Source organism: Alexandromys fortis, unplaced genomic scaffold, assembly GCF_014885135.2.
Source record: "Alexandromys fortis isolate MF-2015 unplaced genomic scaffold, M_Fortis_MF-2015_v1.1 scaffold_7, whole genome shotgun sequence".
In the NCBI taxonomy this organism is placed as follows: domain Eukaryota; kingdom Metazoa; phylum Chordata; class Mammalia; order Rodentia; family Cricetidae; genus Alexandromys; species Alexandromys fortis.
The window spans coordinates 7,661,272-7,681,086 of record NW_026067920.1 but is presented as its reverse complement, the minus strand read 5'-3'; the positions used below and the strand labels follow the sequence as shown (position 1 = coordinate 7,681,086).

Sequence of the window (19,815 nt, the reverse complement as noted above, 5' to 3'; positions counted from 1 at the left end):
TGGGCTGCTAGATACCCATCAGAGCTTCCAATCTGTAGCTCCAAAAGAGATTCAGAGCTTCCAAAAGCAACGTGTGACTAGTATGCTCCTTAAAGGTGTTGATGGGACCACAGAGATCCAGGTCAGGCCTTCAGGGCCCCACACAGCTAGCCTGCCACCGAGGAACTGCGTGCCTATCAGAAGGTAGGAAGCACTCCAGACCCCTCCATCTCATTTCGTCAGGATAGCCTCAGCTTTGCTGGCGCTCCTCAGTCTTCACGCAGACCCAAGCCCCGTACTTCCATAGTTTCCTCTAGTCCCTCACCAGTGTCAGCTATCTGGCTGCCCTATAGCTGTAAGCTTTTTCTTTTTTGTTTTTAAATTCAGGTCTCATTATGCAGCTCTGGCTGTCCTGGATCTCACTAAGTAGACCAGGGTAGCTTGGAATTCACAGTGATCCACCTGCCTCTGTCTCCCAAGTGCTGAGATTAAAGGCATGTACCAACACAGAGCTGATCATGAGCTTTTAGTGGGTGGGGATAGGGTCTGTCTAGCCCACTGTGTGACCCTATACTGCTAGGGAACAGGAGGCACTTAAGAAATCCAAGGCAGGTGGCACATGCTTTTCATCCCAGCACTCAGGAGGCAGAGGCAGGCGAAGCTCTATGAGTTCGAGGTCAGCCTGGTCTACAGAGCCAGTTCCGGGACAGCCAAAGCTATACTGAGAAGAAATCCTGTATTAAAAAAAAAAAAAATCAATCAAACAAACAAACAAAGAAATCCAAGGCAGGAGTAGGCCCAGCTTCCACATCTGGCTCTAGTCGTTCACCTTTGGTCAGAGGGTGGTAGTTCATAACTGCAATCCCAGTACTGGCGAGTAGAAGCAGAAGGACCAGGAATTCAAGGTCATTCTCAGCTACTTAGCAAGGGGGAGGTCAGCCCAAGATATATGGAAACCCTGTTGCAAAAGCACCCTTAAGAAAGCACAAAGAAGGGGCTGGAGAGATGGCTCAGTGGTTAAGAGCACTGGCTTCTCTTCCAGAGGACCTGGGACTTCTCTTCGAGAGGAAGGGGAGGTGGTGGTGGTGGCACACGCCTTTAATCCCAGCACTTGGGAGAGAGAGGCAATCTATCTGATCTACAGCTACAGATAGAGCCTGATCTACAGAGTCAGTTTCAGGACAGCCAGAAATACACTGAGAAATTATGCCTTGAAAAGAGAGAGAGAGAGAGAGAGAGAGAGAGAGAGAGAGAGAGAGAGAGAGAGAGAGAGAGAGAGAGAGAGAGAAAGAGAGAAAGAGAGAGACTTGGGAGTTAGTGTTTTGTGAGCTACAGTAAGATTACACCCACAATCACCAGGGTTACCTGAGTGGGTTTCCTCATCTGTAAAATGGGTATAACTCAGCAGACAACCAGTGTAAGCACCCCTGGTGAAGCTGTGCTGGGACTGAAGGTGCACCACCTAAATTTAAGGAACTTGGAAAACCTGAGATCAGAACTTCAGGTTTCTTTCCTCTAGATTCCTGACTCAGCTTTTCCTTCTGATTTACCTAATCCCTGGATCTTTAGCAGGCTTATTCCTGGGGAGGAAGAGGCTACAAGACTTAGCCAAATACTTGGCAGCTTACACTGCACCCCCAAGGCAATCCTCCACAGGGCAGAAACAGCACAGGCGAGGCTGGGCTTCTTGGGAGCCAGATGAGCGGCTGATGTTAAAAGTAAAGCTACACAGAGGGAGGCGGTGGCAGCAGGAGGGCGAGTGGGACTGAGAATCACTGCTAGGATTCTGCCATGGACATCTGTTCCTTTCCGCCTTGCGCCCACGCTGCTGGCTTTCCTCTAGAGAACTGCCATCCTGTCTCTTTCAACCCATACAGGCGAGATGAACAACTGGCCCACCAGTGTTGGTAAATGACTCCACAAAACAAAGAGATTTGGGGACTTTAGTCAGACTGCTACGGTAAAAGGTCTCTCTCTTTCCACAGGAGCCTCAACTGCTGTGGGGCTGTGACCAAGGCAGAAGTCATTTAGGGTGGCAGAGACAGCCCCAACACCACAAGGAGAAAGTATGGGGAGGGAGTGTCCCGCTCTGATGTGTCAGCTACAGGAACTAGCAGGCCCTGCTTCTTTCTGGGCCACTTCACTTTTGGATCAAGTTCTTACCCAGGTCAGAATTAATACTACCACTGATGAGTACCTAATTATGAGCTAGACATATGTTAAAAATGAGCATAAAATCCTTAAGCAAGGGTGAGGCAGATGAAGGGTATGGGTTCTGGGGTTTCTGATTCCACTGCCCATGCTTGGACTCTCTAGGTTACACTGCCTGCACTGGTCTGGAGAAGACATTTCCTAGTTCACAGCAAAAGGAACAGCGATGAAGAGATGCAGACAAAATTACATCCATTACATTCTGAGCTATCCAAATCAAGTACAAGAGGCAGGACAGTACCATCTGAGATGGGAGGTCAAACCAGGACAACCTTTCTACCAAATGAAATCAGGCAAGAGCTACCCAGATCTCAAGTGTACAATCCCTTCTCTCCAAACTACCTGCTTAAGGTGAAATATTCACAATTCATGCCATGGTGCCTAGCCACAGCAGCCTGCTCACAAGAACAGACTAGACACATGAATGTCCAATGGGCTTAAATAAAGCATACATTAACAAAGACATGCCTTCAGATATATCCTAAGGGGAGAAGTCAAGATTCTAAGCAATCTGAAGCTGTGTAGTGGAGTACTATAGCATTACAGTGAGAAGAAAACACACACACACAGACACAGACACACGCTGCTTCTCATTGTTTGCAATCCCACACTTGTAAACACTTGACTTCATTTTTTTTACTACAACTGTTTATTATTTATTCATGTGTATGTGTGGGTGGCATGCTGAGACATGAGAAGACTGGAGGACAACTTGCAGGAGTTGGTTCTCTTACCACCAGACAGTTCCTATGACTGAACTCAAGTTGTTAAGCTTAGTGGTAGGTGCTTGACCCACTGAGCCATCAGTCCAGGCTGAACTCAAACTCTCTATATAGCTAAGGATGAATCTGATAAACTCTGCCTCACAAATGCTGGGAACATACCCTGTCACACCCTGCTTCTGTGCTTGTAAATCTGCCTCTTGCTGCACCTGAAAATCAATATTCACAGGGCTTGTATGGTCATCTACAGATACAGGTTGAGCAATGGAATCACCTGATGCATACTTCCAAGCTGAGGCTGGACAAGGCAAGGCAGGCTCTACCCTTCCTTTTCGCTCTCATTCTGCAAAAAAGTATCCTTTTCCTCATTTAAAATGGCCCCTGAGTGTGGTACTGTAGTGTTTGTCTCTAAGGGTGGAATGTTCTCTGTGGAGAAATATGTATGCTAGATAAACTTCAGTCAGGCACAAGTCAGTGTTGTTGGCCACTGAGGTCAATGCTAATGAATCAATGGTAAAGGTTACAACCAAGGTTCCAACTGATAAAAACGTGTCTAGACATCATAGGATCTAACTTTATATCTCTCCTGGAAGTGCTAGCTCAGTACTTATCAGAAATTGTGGTGGTTATGGAACACAAATGCTAAGAACAAACACTAAGAACTGGCTCAATAAATATGCATGCCTGCTTGCATATGTACTGGTACATTTCTACAATATCACCAAGAAACTAAGTATGGCCAGGAAAGCAGTTAGAGGAAGAACTTTCATTATATAGTCCCTGCAGTACTTCTATTTTGAACCATGTCAATGTACTACCACAGACAAATATGAAATTAAAACAAAGCCAGAAACTTCTGACCACCTCCCACAGATTGTGCTGTTTCCTCTGAGGCACAGCTGTGGGGGAGAAAAAGTGGCCACACATAGCTTGTCAATTAATGTCTACTCACATCAGCAATGCAGTACGAAAGAGGGAAGGGAAGGTATAGGAGTAAGGCAGGCAATAGTGATGTGAAGGCTCACCTGGGTGCTCTCGTCATGGAAGCCTTCCAGGAAGCTCTCCAGCAGCTCATCTGCATTGTCAATCCGCTCAGCGTACTCGCCTACTATCCAGATCATAGCAGCACGGGCCTCGGGCTCATCCAGGGAGTCCAGGTTCTCGCACAGCGTGGCTATCACACTCTCATACCTGGGAAAGCAGGATTGAGCCAGCAGGTGAGCACCAAGGAAGTCTGGCCAATGTGTGTGTTGGAGGGATAGGGGCCAAGTCAGATAGGCAGCTGCCCAGACCTGGAGAGGCGGTGAAGAGAGGGGATGTTTTAGCTGCTTGGAGTTTAGCTGCTCTTATCTTGGCCCAGAGGGCCAGCTTGGGTAAAAGAAGAAAAACAAAAAGTTTCTTCAGAGAAAGCGGCCTGTGAAATGGAAAAGGCAAAGAGGAAGGGGAAGCCAGGCTGCCCTCTTACCATGAGGGGTGAGCACGTACTTGTTGGGGTACTTGCGGAAGATGTCCTTAATGACCACAATGGCTTCCTGGACCACATAGTTGACCTTGGTCTGGATGAGATCAAGCAATGTGCTCACACAGCGCTCTGCAGATTGCTGTGTGGGAAGAAGAGACAGTGTAGGCAAGGTCTCTGCACCATTTCCAATTGGGCTAATGATACTACCAGGGTCAAGCAGCTTCAGTCCACCTGCCCCCTTCCTTATGACAACATGAGAACAGATCATTCTCCCTTGATAATGGGGAGGCAGGGAACAAGGGCACACAGACAGAATGAGAACACAAGACCATCAGAGGCGTAGCTCTTGACAGTGTGAGGTCATTGGGAGTTCCTCCAAGCAAAGCCCAAGGGTTGAGTGACCCTATCTGGCCCCATTTCTCTGGCTTGTTCTATAAAATTGGCTGCTATGACTAAACCCACAAAGTTTCTGTACCTAATCTTTTAATAGCCCAATGAGGCAGATAGTTCAGGAGGGGTCATAATAAACATCAAGGGAAAAACAGCTTAAAATGCCTCAAGGATCCTGAGTGGATATGACTAGCTATCCCAGAATCCTTAAGCCATGAGCGAATCCATTGAGTCCAGGTCAGCGTCAAGGAACAGTTCCCCAGGCAGAGTGGAAGGGAATAAATTATCAGAGCACAGGTTATTTTCTCCCTCCCTGGCTAGGAATGGAATCCAAGAACCTATTCACCTCCACCTTGATGGCACAGCGACCGATGGCACGCACTGCCTTCCGCACAAAATCCACATCTACTTCTGTAGCATACTCTTTGAGTTCTGCCAATACCTGTGGTCCAAACAGAAATAGATTGGAGAGATCTGATGGAACAACCTGTTAGAACGCTTGGGTAACAGGAATGCACAAAATCCCAAGGGGATGGGACTCTGTTGTCTGATTACAATGGACGGTCCAGGAGAATGTCATCAGGTTCCTCAAAGGAAGGTAGAGGATGACTATGTAGCAAGGCTCAACAACCCTTGCTTAAAACTGACAACTACTATATCCAATACCTCATTTTGTGTGTGTGGCATTGGGGATGCTAAGTAGATAACCACAAACCTGTACTCCTAGTCTCAATACTGATTTTGGGGATGGGGGCAGGGGTACGCTTATATATGTGTGTGCACATGTGGAGACCAGGGGACTACCTTGGGTGTCATCTCTCAGGATCAATCTACTTTTGTTTTTAATTTTTGTTTTTGTTTTGAGACAGGGCCTCTCACTGGCCTGGGCTTTGCCAGTGAGGCTAGGCTGGCTAGCTAGGCAGTCCCAGTGATCTGCCTGTCTCCAAAGGCACACCACCAAATTCAGTGTGTGTTTGTGATGTGGGGTGGGGGGTAGATGCCCAGAGGACAGAAGAAGGTGTTATATACCCTAAAACTGAAGTTACAGGCAGTTGTGAGGTGTTTAAAGTGGGTGCTGAAAACTAAACCCATGTCCTTTGAAAGTAGCAAGAGCTCTTTACCCTGGAACCATCTCTTCAGGTCCCACACACAGCCTTTTTTTTTTTTTTTTTTTTTTTTTTAAGAATAGGGCTGTCAGCAGCCACACACAGCTTTTTTAAACATAGGTTCTGGATATCAATTTCAGGCCTTCATGATTGCCTCTAGTAAGTGCTTTACTAATTGAACCATATCCCCAGGTGCCTAAATATCACTTTTTAGTGAATAAATGAGAGGTAATGATAGAGAGAATAAGGAGAATGTTTTGTGCATGTAGGAAGTCTAATTATGTTTCCCAAGGTAGTCTCAATCTCAGGACAGATGACTCCTGCGTCAGCCACCCTAGTACCTGGGACTTCAGGAGGGAACCTTTGTGCATCGCTTGAGAACATTTCTCTAGTAATAAAAGTATCAGCTGTTTTCCCTTGCTTACAGACCTCTAGCACCCATGACTCCACGAGATAAAATGTCAACAGTGAGCATGACCTAGAGACACCTGGGAGTTTGTCTGATACCAAAGCTTGTGCCCCATATCACCATTCTCTGCTTGCCTGGGCGATGTTGGCTTGGGAGGCCAGACGGATCATAATGTCCAGTTTCTCCAGCTTCACGTAGATGGGGTCATTGTACTTCACAAAGAAAACCTTCATTTCATGCTTCAAGATTTCTGGCCTGGTGGTGGGGCGGGATGTCCAGAGAACAAAAAAGAAGCCATAAGGCCCACGAGGAAACCATTCGACATCTGCTGGGGAATTCCTGGGCTAGAGGTAGAGCTTGGTGTTCAGGGAGGCAGAACCATCACCACGACTGAGGATCACAGGCAGTGGTTCTGCCTGGCTACAGCCTGCTGGGTCCCATCTCAGGAAGGGAAAGAAGTTTACATGGATAGCAAGGGCTGCAGGCCAGGGTTCTAACCCAGTGTATGACCTCAGCCTTTGTTTCCTAACCCTGAAATGAGAATGAACTGTGCAGGAACAATTGTTGCGCCAGGCCTGAATCAATGGTGTTAGACCTGGCATGTATGAACTCAGACTTCAGAAACATTCTGTTCATTCAATGATAAAGATGGCCGACCATGACTAGACTACATACAAACGATATAATTTATGTTCAAACCCTGCTTTCCTTCTAGAGTCCTGAAATATTGGAGTGTGCCCCTCTTAGGCACTTTAGGTGCCCTGTCTTGATCAGGCTCCCTGGGAGGAAACATTCCACACATACTGCTGCCCTCTGCTGACCTTCCAGTAGAGGAAAAGCCCATGAGGAAGCCTTTCATGGATTCTTCCATATTCTCCCTTGTGACCCAACTATAGGACACTCTACTAAGTTTTAGGGAGGAACACAAATGACTACTGGGAAAGGCCAGTCAGTCTCTGAACACAAACACAGACTCCTGCACAATGGATCAACTGTGGGAGATGAAACATCTAACATGATCAATGCCTGCTGTATGAAGGCACTTGCCAATAGGAACTGAGCTACCTAAGGACAGGCACTGCTCCTCCCCCGTGCCTGCCGCCCTCAAATGGTACCACGGGACACAGTTTTTAAGACATGGAAATTCAGAGAGGTTACAAAGTTTGCATTTGTCACAAACTAAAGGTTGAGAGCAAGATAAGAGGCACCATCCTGGTTCCTATTTCTATGTCCTTCCCAGGACAGAAATGAATAATTCTAAAACAAAAGTTACAGTGAGGGATGAAGCTCTGTAATGGGGCAGAGGAAAGAGGAACTCAAGAATCTGTGTTGTCATACAAACTGTGGAGAGCCTGGCTGAGTAAGGAGCTTTTGTGGTGCTCTGTGGGGGAGGGAAGACTTTGAGACGGGTAATAGGAAGATGACTTCTACAATCGCGGCTTGACAAAGACTGCTCAACCACATCAGGTTGGCCCAGGTCATGGCTGGGTGACATACACAACTTCTTCAGAGATTATTGTGTTAAATATGGCACAGAGAACCCTTTGGGCTGACCTAGTTCCTGTACCTAAGGGCACTGGTTTATAGAGACCCATGCTGTAATAGCAAAGCCCTAGTCACATCATATTACTTAGAGACTTGGAACACTTTACCCATGTTTACCCTCCAAATCTTCACAAATGTCTCAGCTCAGCATCTCCAGCCCTCTAAAAAATATTGAGGACCAGACTGATGCTGTAACAAAGAAGATATGCTACCTTCCTAAGGCATGACAAGGGTCCATGTTCCTAGCAGCACACACAGGAATGACTTGCCATTGCGAAGCCCTGACTACAGAGGGGCTGGGAGGAGAATTTTGGAGGTAGATCCCACCTCAGCTACAGGTGCCCTCACTCAGAGCTGCCTTAGAGGAAGGAGCAGATCATTCCAGAGACACTTCAGACAGAGTGTTGCTTGTGGAGTTCCAGATCTTACCCATCTTCTTTGGGAGCAGTGACGTACGTGAGTCACCCACTTAGGAGGAAGGAAGCAGTTGCCCAGCATTCTGTTCTCCAGGCCTTAAGGCTGATATAAAATCCAGTCTCTCACCATCTCTAAGGTCTCCAAATTCAGAGATTTCAATGAGACCTATGAACTTTGTCCCCAAGCACACTGCACAGATACAAAATCTTCAGATATCCCTGAAGGACTCTACAGACTCTGAGTCACCAAATGTCAGGCTAAAGCAGCACCGTGCTTGCCTTTACTGATCAGCTCCAAGGCTGGCCCAAGGCTTCTTAACACTGACACCCTGACCTGGGACAGGTCATTTCTTGTCAAGTGTTTGCTGAAGGGAAAGTGCTCTGGTTGAGAACCCTCTAGTACTCTTTAGGCTTCCTGCACAGTGACAGATCAGCTTCCCTGAGGGTCCCTGTCTCTAGTATGTAGCATACATGTATGCTGGTCTCTGTACCTTTTCTGCACAATGAGATTGATGTTGCGCAGAGCCACATACTGCAGCTCTGGCTCTGCTGACAGCAGTGTGACCAGGGGAGGTGCCAGCTTCTTGAGCAGTGTGCCGTAGTAGTCCAGGTCCTTGGACAACATCTCCATGAACTTCATCAACACCTTCACAGCAGACAGCACCACAGCAGAGTTGGCATGGGAGAGTCTAGGAGTGACCCGTTCACAGATGCTGGGGTTCCGCCATTCCAGTAGGGCAAAGAGAGATAGACAAGGGAAAAGTCCCATTTCACTTATCAAAATCGCATTCTTTTTTTTTTTGAGACAGGGTCTCATGTAATCCAGATGGGCCTCAAACTCACCATATAGCCAATGAACTGCTCAAGTCAAAAGTTGCCTCCCCAGCCCGCCTCTTTCTTTCTTCCAGTACTAGTGCTGAACCTAGGGCCTCATATATGTGAGACAAGTGCTCTCCCACTGGTCTTAACACTTCTGATCCTCTTGCCTCCACCTTCCAAGTGCTGAGATCACATACACACTACCATGCCTGGTTTAGTTGGTGCTGGCTCCGTCAACTGAGCTGTATCTCCAGGTAAAACAGCATGTCGTCTATAGGAGGAAGGCCTTCTGGTCTGCTGCCTACGGACTCTAGCAGGCTCGAAACACTGTGAACCTCAGGTTCCTCATCTAAGAGTTAATTTAAGGATGTCTACTTCACAGGCCTGTTGAACACTGAGTGAAAAGAATGAACACAGTGCCTGACATAGTGACATCTCCAGATGTCGGCTTCCCCTTCTACCGCCAGAGCATTCATTCACTCATGGCGGTCAGGACAGTACCAGCTGGGTGATCTACACAACTCCTTCTACCTCTCCAATGTATTCTCCTTGTCTGTAAGGGGCTGATGATGACAGGACACATTTCACAGACCGGCTTTAAACATTATGTAACATGGAAGGCACCCAGCAGACCTCAGGTACCTAGAGAATCCAGTGGCTCTGAAGCTATAAAGTTCTTGATTCAGCCCAGATGGATCCTTGTCAGTTCCTGCCAGGCCCCATCTATGTTCACAGTAAGCAGGGAGCTCACTGCCTGAAGCCATACAACTGACAGCATGGCTCCAGAGATGAGAAGCCGACTGGTTCCCTTAAAGTGTGTCTGATGACAGGAAGAAAGTCTTGGAAAGAGGCTCATTCAGGCCTGAGATCCAGCTCAGAGAGCCCCATGAGGACCACATCCAACCAGGCTGGTAAGCAAGGGGTTTGTCTGCTTACCTCTGGGCCTCACGGTCATCCTTGGGCATGTAGTTGGCCAGACAATCCAGAATGAAGATCTGGCCCCACTCGGTGCACTCATTAAGGGCTGTCAGTAGCTTGTTGATTGACTGTGGGTTCAAATCAAGCAGGTTGCTACTGGGGTGAGACTCAGCAATCTCTGAGAGGGCAGCCACAGCATTTGCCACGACCTGGTTGAGAGGGTAGAAAGGGTAGAGGCTGGAGGTAGTGCTCAAAGTCAGGGAATACAGGGGCTATGACACTAGCAGGTCAAGATGGGACATTCTACAAGGAAGATCACCTTACCGGGAGGTTCTAGAGCCTCAAGAAGGTCTGACTACAACACTCACCCCACTGACTCCTCTGTAAAGCAGAACTAAAGTAAGTACACTGGCCATTGGAAAGAAGCGAGGAAAGAAAAGCCCAGCCACAGGCACCCAGCAATGAAGGGCAATGCTGGTCACCAATCCAGCCTCCTTCTATTTGCAGCGGTTGTCAGCTGTGCTGCTCGAAGACAGAAGAATCTTGCAGAATCTCTTTAAGGTTGCTGACAGTAGATGGGTCTAGGCTATAGAGGGGTTTACCAAATGTTTCTACCAAGAGAGCTCCCTTTATATACAGTGTTTTCAACTTGCCTCTATGACACAATGTTCTAGTTATCAGTTTTTAACCTATGAGCAATCAACATTTCTGTTGGAGACAGAGTGGGGGCTGTGCCCAATGTTTTGAATATTTCATTTTTTCTTACATATTTTTAAATTTTTAGAAAAGGTCTTATTATATAGCACAGGCTGGTCTTTAACTCTCAGTCTCCTGCCTGCTATGATTACAGGCCCTGACAAACATCACTGCAAACTCTTGTTATTTTAATGAGTGACGGGATTAGGGTTCCCACCTAATACATCCCGGTGTCTTGTCTTCCACACAATGGTATTGTAAGGCGAAAATCTCTGCAACCCTACCTGGAAGAGAACTACAGCCCTGGGAATTACAGGTGGTCTTGGTTAGGAGATAATGACAGTGAGAGCAACTAGAAAGGGAAGGACACAGCACTAACTACAGAGTCACTGCTTGCCAGGTCAGGCCGGCTCAGGTCAGGTATGTTACCATCCCAAAATCTAAGGTTGAGACAAACAGGAATCTCAAAGATTAGATAGCTTTCCTAAAGTCACATAGCTAGTTTGAGAGGGTCAAAAGAAATCCAGGCCTAGTTCCCTGCAAACCACTGCAAGGAATAGGCACTAGATACTCAGCAAGACCCTAACTTCTAAGAAAAGGGAAAGCAAGGTGAGGGTCAATCCAGGTCTTCTTCCCAAGCAACCCAGGAGTTCTGTGGGCATCCCAAGGACTGTTAGCACTTACCATGGGGTTCGAGTCAGAGATGAGGTCTTTAAGTGTGTCCAGGAAACCCTGGTCTTCTACCAGCTGGGCATTGATGTCATGGAGCTTGGCTACACACACAGCTGCGGTCTTCCGCACATATGGATCTTCATCCTTCAGGCACTTTCGAAGTGGTTCACACAAGTACTCTGTAATCTTGTCAACTCGGATGCAGCCCATGGTCCTCACAGCCAGGGCTCGGATGAGGGGATTGGGGTCCTCACAGTCCTGAGGGGAACCAGTCATTGGCCAGGGGCTAGGGCAGGGGCTTGGGCTTGGGGCAGGGGCAAGATGAGTCATCTGTGGCTTCCTATTCTTCCCGGTCTCCAGCTCTGAGCAACATCAGCTGCTGTGGGATGTCCACCGACCACAGCCAATAATACTTAAAGTAAAAGCCATAGAACAGATGCCAAGCATTTTCCAGATACTGTGTGAGGGTACTTTCTCTGCTGCTTCCTGAGGCTGTTTCACAACCATGGAAGCTGAGGTTCTGGAGAAGGTGTGTGCTCACCCCGTCAGAGCAGAGCAGCTCTTTAAACCCATATGTTCCTTGCACTATAGTCCTCAAATCTTTTCTTTTTGAGACAGGGTCATGCCATGTAGCTCAGACTGGTCTGGAACTCACTATATAGCCTAGATGGACCTAGAACTCATAGCAACCCTCCTTCCTTAGCCTCCCAAGTGCTGGCATTATAGGCACACACAGTCACAGAAACCTTTCATTTTCCAGTGGGCTAGAGGTCAATGTCCAAATTCATGCTTGCTCCTTGTCTAGTGACAGGAAATAGAGAAAGGAGTCATCTGGTAAGGAACAGAGATGCTCTCAGACACTTGCTAAAATCTGCCATGGCAACAGACACAGGGAATAGAGTGGCCCAGTCAGGGAAATGAGAGGCCAATAGGCCTGATGCCACCTCATAGGGAATGAATAAGCCATGCCTTTAGGTCTGTGGTTCTGGAGAAAGAGGGAGCCCTCTGCTGGAGGAAGATGTCCTCAGCCTGCTTGGGCAGAAGGAGGCCTGCAGGTCTGCAAATGGGCCTGAAAGTTTCATACAAGTCAGAGGGCCCCAGCACTTCAAAGAGACAGGGACATATGACATATGAATGCAGGCCCTTACTCGCATTCCCACTTCCACTGGGCTCCTACTCACCTTCACAAAGGTGTTGACAGCCATGATGGCCATGTCAGGCTGACTCTTGGCATAGTTCATCAAGTACAGGTATACCAGCTTCTTTAGTTCCAGGTTGTCTGTCTGCATACAGTTCACCACATCAGGGAAGAGGGCACTGCAAAATCAAAGTAGCACCAGTAGAGGTTGAAGACAGAGAACATTTGCAGGAGAGGCAGGGGACGGCAGCGAGAAGGAGGGAAGAAGGAAGAGAAGCTGTGATTTTAAAGGCTTGTTTTCTTCAAGGGGTTCAAGCACAAGAGCCCAACAAAACAGCTCTGCCTCTTCCTATGGTCATGACTCTGGGAAACTTCTAGCCTCTAAGTATAAGTTCCTTCATTTATAAAGAACAGGCAACAGAAATTGACTTTGAGGCTGAGGCTTAGCGGTTGAACGTTTGCCTAGCATACACAAGGACCAGGGTTCAATTCCCAACACTTCTCTCTATCTCTAAAAACCCACTTCGTAATGAGATGATATACCTAAAGTACCTGATATTTGCAGAGTATCATTCTTTTCCCCTCCCTAATACTTCATGTGGTTCCTTATGTTGGGCTGCTGGTTCCAGAGCTTCTCAGGGAAGCAGGGCTGAAGGGACATGTTTGGCACCCACTAAGAACTAACAAGGTATATGGGACATATGCTGTGTGCTAATGATTGGACACAATTCATCTCATTTAACAACCCCAGGAATCCAGGCGCATGTTTTCATTTCAGATAATTCTGAGGGTAAGAAATGTCAAACAACATGAGGAGCCAGATCTGACTATGACCTTTGCTGTCTCGGTGTGACTTTTGTCAATCATAATAATGCCAGAGTTGCACACCTTGAGATGTGAAATAAGATCAGCTTTCTGGAATTTGAACCATCACCTTCCCTCTTAATTATTGGGCTTTTATTGCCAAGAACAAGGTAAAACAGAAAATGAAGGGGGCACCCAACAGGCCAGGCTCCTTCTGAGTTGCAATGGACAAAGTCACCTGGAAGGATGATGCACCGGCAAGAACAGAGTCACTCTGGGGAGAGGAAGAGGAAGCGAAGAGCCTGAATGGCGCTCAGGCAGCATCAGCAAAGCAAGCTCTTTTAAGAAGAAAGAACAAAGATGTTTCCCTTGTTAGGAAGTGACAGATCTGTTCCAACTGAAAGAGAATTTTTTTTTTCTAGAAAGAATGAGATTTACACAAGTCCAATCCTTTAAATATATTTTCAAATCATGATTAAAACGTGTGTGTATTGTGTGTATGTGTGTGTGCTCATGTGTGCCACAGTGTACACGTGGAGGTCACAGAACAAGTAGTAGAAGATAACCATGTGATCCTGGGGTCTGGATTCAGGTCATCCGGCTTAGTGGCAGACACCTTTACCCACTGAGGCACCTCATAGCACCCAATCCTTTTACAGTCTGTCCTAAAGCGGTCTCTACTGAGAACTCTCCTACACTGGCTGTAGGAATTCCTTGCTAAGGTTAGCAATAGGTGGGCAATCTGGGTGGAAGCCTGGGACACTGGGTTTACTCTCTAAGATTCATCCAGGGAGCAGCTGGACATCAGAACCTCTGTGGTATGTGTAAGGTACCATGATATACAGAGGACAGTTTAGATTCTGGAAGGTCCAGGCTCGACCTAGTTCTAGTTCTGCATTAGCCATGTGACTTTCTTCTAATTCTTTTTTTCATTTATTTGGCAGTAAACACATCATTGCATACAATGGAAAGTGTAGAGAACCACTGAAAAAATGTATCTGAAGGTGTTCTGCAAACTTGCCAATGCAAATACCAGGTTATCATAAAATCTATCTGTTGTGGAGATTTCTCAATCCAACAGGCATTCAGCACAACTGAATACAACATGAGAACAGCCTAGAACAGGTGCTGAATGTCAGAACAGAGAACAACAAAAGGTAAAAAAACATATTTCCCATTCTTAAAACAAAATAAAAACCAGAACACCCACTGTACTGTCATCTTCCTTAATGGGCAGTACTCATCTGGAGCTTCTGAGAGGGCTCTGCCACATCCTCTTCAAAGTCTGCTGCCCTTTCAACCCAGTCTGCTTCACTCAGTTACTTTTTACCTGCGCCATTACCATTTCAGCTTGTCACTCATGTGCAAACAGAATCCTGTGTTTGGACATGAGGTTTGTCAAAGGAGCTAAATGCTCCTGCTGGTCAGCACCTGGCTGTCCCCAGCTTTCTCCTGTATACCTGACGTCTTTGCCCACGGTCATGGATGCAATCACTTTCTTCACCGCCTCCTTCTTCTTCTCCTTCTTGTCGCTGTTGAGCTCCGCCTTCAGCTCGAAGATCTCCCCTAAGGACAGGAGGCAGCAATGAGCAGTGCACCCCACCCCCAGGATGATTCCCGGAGAACTAGGTGGAAGCAGAGAGCAGCTAAGGCTCTAGGCTTCAGGTAGGACAAGTGACAGAGAGGAAAGGTGAAGACAGAAATTAAGGAAATGAAGCCTGGACGGCCATGTAGGACTACAGGGATAGGAACCAAGGTCCAGGGGCCCACTCAGCTAGCCTGCTAAAGTGCAGAGAACAGCAATTTCCCCTCAACCCTGATTCCCTCAAGGCTGAGCAGAATTGGGAGTAGGTGGTGGCTGATCTCACACGTTGACTTTTCCTGTTTTCCCAGAACCCTGAACTCAAACAGCTTGCTCAGGGTTTCACTTCCTCAGCCTGGAGATGAGAATTCAGCTGTTTTAGAGGGCTGCAGCACATAATAAATTGTTCTCAGAACTCGATGATGTAGAAAAAGGAAATGAGGATGCGTAGTTGCTCCCTACCTCCATCCCACAGAGACAGTCAAGACGTGCTAACAGGTTAGGGGTAGACAATTCCTGAACCTTCCCCTGAGCACAGAACCACACTAAGTTTTTCCATATCCTTTCTCATTTCATATTCACAACAACCTGCCTTTCCCCATTTTACAGATGAGCAATGGAGTCTGTTCCATAGCAAATGGGACAGGCTAAGGTTGGAACCCAGGTGTGTTCCTTACAAAGCCTACGCTATAAATAAATCCCTTTGCTTGACTGGCCCTGCCATGGACACCCCTTTGCCTCTCTGACCCCATTTTCTTGCCTGCTCCTCTCTCTGGACTGGGCAATGATGTCTCTCAGCCTCAGCTGTGAAATGCCCATCTCAGTGCCTGGCACTCTGTTCTGCATCAGGACAACTGCTGATACTAATTAGCCACGTGAAGAATTCTAGTCCTAGGTTTTTCTCAAGTCACTTGGGGTAGGGTGAGACGGGACTGTTAAGTGGGGGAAAGTGCTGAGAAAGTTCTAAGTAGATTCATAGTGAGAAAAAGAAAATCAGTTGTTTTTGTTTTTAAACCATGATCACAAAAAGAGAGTAAATACAACTGATTAAGAGCAATGACCTAGGCCAGGTGGTGGTGGCGGCGCATGCCTTTAAAACCCAGCACTGGGGAGGCAGAGGCAGGTGGATCTCTGTGAGTTCGAGGCCAGCCTGGTCTACAAGAGCTAGTTCCAGGACAGGCTCCAAAAGCTATAGAGAAACCCTGTCTCACAAAAACAAAAACAAAAACAAAAACAAACAAACAAACAAAACCCCAATGACCTAGCAAAGCCTGAGCAGTGTCACACTACAGGAACTGTTTAACAGGACCAGGAATAATCCACAGATCCTGTGGTTTCAATTTATAGAGGAACACATCTTCCTCCTCCAAGAGGGCCCTGACTCAGCAGACAAGGATGGCCTTTGTCCCCCTCTACAGGGATGTTACTGCTCTACTCAAAGCATTTGGCAGGTGATGGAGATCAGTCAACCCTGTACCAAGAAGGCTGGTGAGATGAGCTCAGGGCAGACTGCTCTGAGATGCCTCTGTCCTCCACCAGGCCTCAAATGCAGCTGTTAAACCTGGTTCCTGAATCTACCCCCAAGACTACACGTTCAGACTCTGGTGCTGTATAGTCTCAACAGAGCTGTGACCCTGGTCTAACTCCCTGCAGTCTTTATTACAATCGGCCTTGGATCTTTCCTCACTTAAAAACTATCAACGACATCAGACTTAGATTTGAATCTAGATGTCTCTATCTCTATTCACTGTCTCTCAATCTCTTTCTCACAGCCAGGGACCCCACAACAGGGCTTCACACAAAGCAGGTTAAGCTTGAACTTGCTATGTATGTGGCCTTTAACCCCTGATCTTTCTGTCTTTGGCTCCCAAAGTTGAGACCCAGCACACCTGGCAAGATTGTCTTAACAAATAAGCAACAGTCGACTGATAAATAAAATGCTGGTGGCTGGAGAGAGGTTCAGTTGTTAAAAGCCCTGGCTACTTTTCTAGAGGAACCAGGTCTGATTCCTATCACCCACATGGTGGCTCACAATTGTCTGTAGCTTCAGTTCCAGGGGATCCAGCACCCTCACACAGACATGAATGCTGACAAAACACTAATGCACAGGAAACAAAATTTCAAAAAAAAAATCTTTAAAAAAGAATAGATAAATAAAAATAATATAAAATGCCTGCTAACAAACAGACTTTGTATCTGACTCAGTGATTCAGCAAGATTAAGAATCAGGGCTAGAAAGATGGCTCAGTGATTAAAAGCATTTCCAGAGGACTGGGATTTCATCCCTAGGGCCCAGATGGTAGCTCACAACTCTCTGAAACTCCTGTTCTGAGGACCCACCACTCTTCTGACCTTCCTGGGGACCAGGAGAAGACATAATATAGGCAAAAATTCCATACAAATAAAGTGTGTGTGTGTATATATATATATATATATCTTTCCACCTTCACAGCAAGCACTGGAAAGGAGAGGGTGAAGAAGGCCTGACCAGAGAGGTTAAAGCACATTGTTAGCCACAACAACTTCTATTTTTTTAAAAGCAGAAAGAAACAAAGTCTCCAAAAACATTAACCCAGCTTAGAAAACTTCAGTGCAGCAACTGAACTGACTTAATACTGAGTAATGAGAACTGCTGGGAAACGTTTATGATGATGTCAAATGAACAACAGGATAAAAACTTTTGCTCCAGCATCAAGAACAATGCCACAGATAAAGACCAGCCTCACCCACAGCAGGCCTGTTGACAGACTGTGTACCTTCTCTGAGGAGGGGAAATATATTTAACTATTTTTAAGCCATTGGGAACAAAACAAGGTCTTTTCGGCATGCTTAACATTAATGTTCTTCCTTGGGTTCTAAAAGGAACACTTGAGGGTTCTAACGTCATCAACTGTAAACAGTTTCTGGATCATCGTTCCAATGTTGCCTCCCAGCCTCTCCCCTCCCCATGCTCCCCAACACATCAGGGACAGATCTGGGGACAGAGCATAGGCTGTGGTGGAACATACAGTACCTTTCTTGGTTGTTGTGAAGTACTTCGAATCAGTCATTTTGGTCCTTTATCTGTGGCCAGATTCTGCAAGACAGAGAAGAAAAGGGTGGATCTGTGTTCTATTCCCTTGTCCAGTTACGGTGTGCACAGGGAGCAAGAGAAGGATCCAGAGCACACGAAACAGGGCAAGATAGATAATTATCTCTTTTTCCAGGCACGTGAACTGCTAGGTCAGGGTTGGTCTTATTTTGGAGGTAACTGAGGGAATCAATCTATCAGTGTTTTGACTGTCCATATCTTTTGACTGAATAAGTTTCCTTCTAGGAATCTCTCCCTCAGAACAGGAGCCTGAGGTCATCTGACTTTTTCGGTATTGTTATTTATGACCATACTATTGGGACACACTTCCATGGCTTTCAGCAGACAGATAGTTAGAGTAACTATCAATTAATCCATAGACTAGAAGTAAAAAGCCCTTGAAGGTCAGTCACAGCAGCCCCCCAAAGCTCAGGTGGTTCTGTCCTCATTGGGAAATGCTGTGTAAGGAGTGAGGAAGGGGACTGTAGAGATGGCCAGGAGTTAGAGCACCGGCTGTTCTTGCAGAGGATCTTAGATTTGTTTCCAGCTCCCACATGGCAGCTTACAACCACCTATAATTCCAGTTTCAGGAGATCCAAACGCACTCTTCTGGCCTCCAAGAACACTGCACACACATGGTGCACACACAGACACTCACTTAGGCACACACACACTCCCATAAAATAAATATTTTAAAATTTTATTTCTGGGCTCTCCAGTTATTCCAAAACGTTGGATACGCTGTAGCAAACTTGATTAAAATAAAGCCTCTTTGCTTTTACATAAAAAAATAAAATAAAATAAAATTTTATTTCTGTATACTAGTGTTTTGCCTGCATGTATATCTGTGTACTGCATGTGTGCCTGTGGGGGCAAGAGGACATCAGATCCCTTGGAACTGGAGGTGCAGATGGTTGCAGGCACATGTAGGTGCTGAGAATTAAACCCGGGTTCTCTGAAGAACAGCTGGTGCTCTTAACTGCTGAGCCAGCTCTCCAGGCCCCTAGTAAATAAATCTTAAAGAAACATGGGGGTTTCTTCTTTCCACAACTTCCCTCAAGTTTCTAAAAATGTACAATTCTTTCTAGAAGGCTTGCATTTGCATGCCATGACTGTACCATTTCTCAAGTCTGTCTGGCCAGTTTCTTACAGCATCTCTCAAGGTATTATCCAACTGTCAAAGTCAAGAGGTCAAAGAAAATACTGAAGCTTCCAAGTTCATCCAGCAAACAGTTACTGAGCAACTACTTTGTACCTCTACAGTTCCTCTTATGAACAAATGAAAGATTTACAAGGAAGTGGGAGGGACACCAGTGAGATGGCTCAGCAGAGAACGCACTATGCCATGCAAATTTGACCAGAGTTCAGTTCCTGGGATCTCTAAGGGATCAAGAGAAGTGACTCCTCAAAACCGACCTGTGATCTAACATGTGCATTGTCTCACACACACACACACACCACCACCACCACCAACAACAACAACAATAACAATAATAAAATAAAAAGATTTAAAAAAAAATAGCTAATGAACAGGCCATGGTGGCACATGTCTGCCATTCCAGCCTTGGAAAGGAGAGGTAGAAAATCATGGCTAAGGTCAACCAGAGCCACTAATACTGTCTCAAAAGAAAAACAGTTACCCAGAGGTCACAACACCTTGGATAGCAGCAATTTCTAGAACTGCTCTGAGATTTACTAAGAAGTAATCATTTATTGGCACCTCTACTAAAATTAGAGGTTTATGGGGCCAGGGAGATAGTTCAGTGGTTAAAGTGCTTAGCAATTAACGTGAAGACCAGAGTGCTCAGAACTCATGCAAAGCTGAGTAGGTATGGTGGCCTACCTATACTTCCGGTCAGAAGGTGGAGTCTCCAGA

The 19,815-nt window shown here is 46.3% G+C and overlaps 1 protein-coding gene across 1 annotated transcript in view; it reads right to left on the bottom strand.

The window, feature by feature from the left end:
* The window catches only part of Ap1b1 (adaptor related protein complex 1 subunit beta 1), a 54,039-nt gene that overhangs the window by 12,772 nt on the left and 21,452 nt on the right, over positions 1-19,815 (bottom strand). Inside the window, exons 2-11 of the mRNA XM_050140982.1 lie at positions 17,883-17,945; positions 14,748-14,853; positions 12,527-12,662; positions 11,358-11,603; positions 9,996-10,186; positions 8,732-8,953; positions 6,414-6,534; positions 5,111-5,206; positions 4,398-4,513; positions 3,938-4,103 (exon numbers count right to left, since the gene is read on the bottom strand). Coding sequence (XP_049996939.1) covers positions 3,938-4,103; positions 4,398-4,513; positions 5,111-5,206; positions 6,414-6,534; positions 8,732-8,953; positions 9,996-10,186; positions 11,358-11,603; positions 12,527-12,662; positions 14,748-14,853; positions 17,883-17,919 — 1,437 coding nt within the window. The 5' untranslated portion in view covers positions 17,920-17,945. The remainder of the gene's footprint in view (positions 1-3,937; positions 4,104-4,397; positions 4,514-5,110; positions 5,207-6,413; positions 6,535-8,731; positions 8,954-9,995; positions 10,187-11,357; positions 11,604-12,526; positions 12,663-14,747; positions 14,854-17,882; positions 17,946-19,815) is intronic.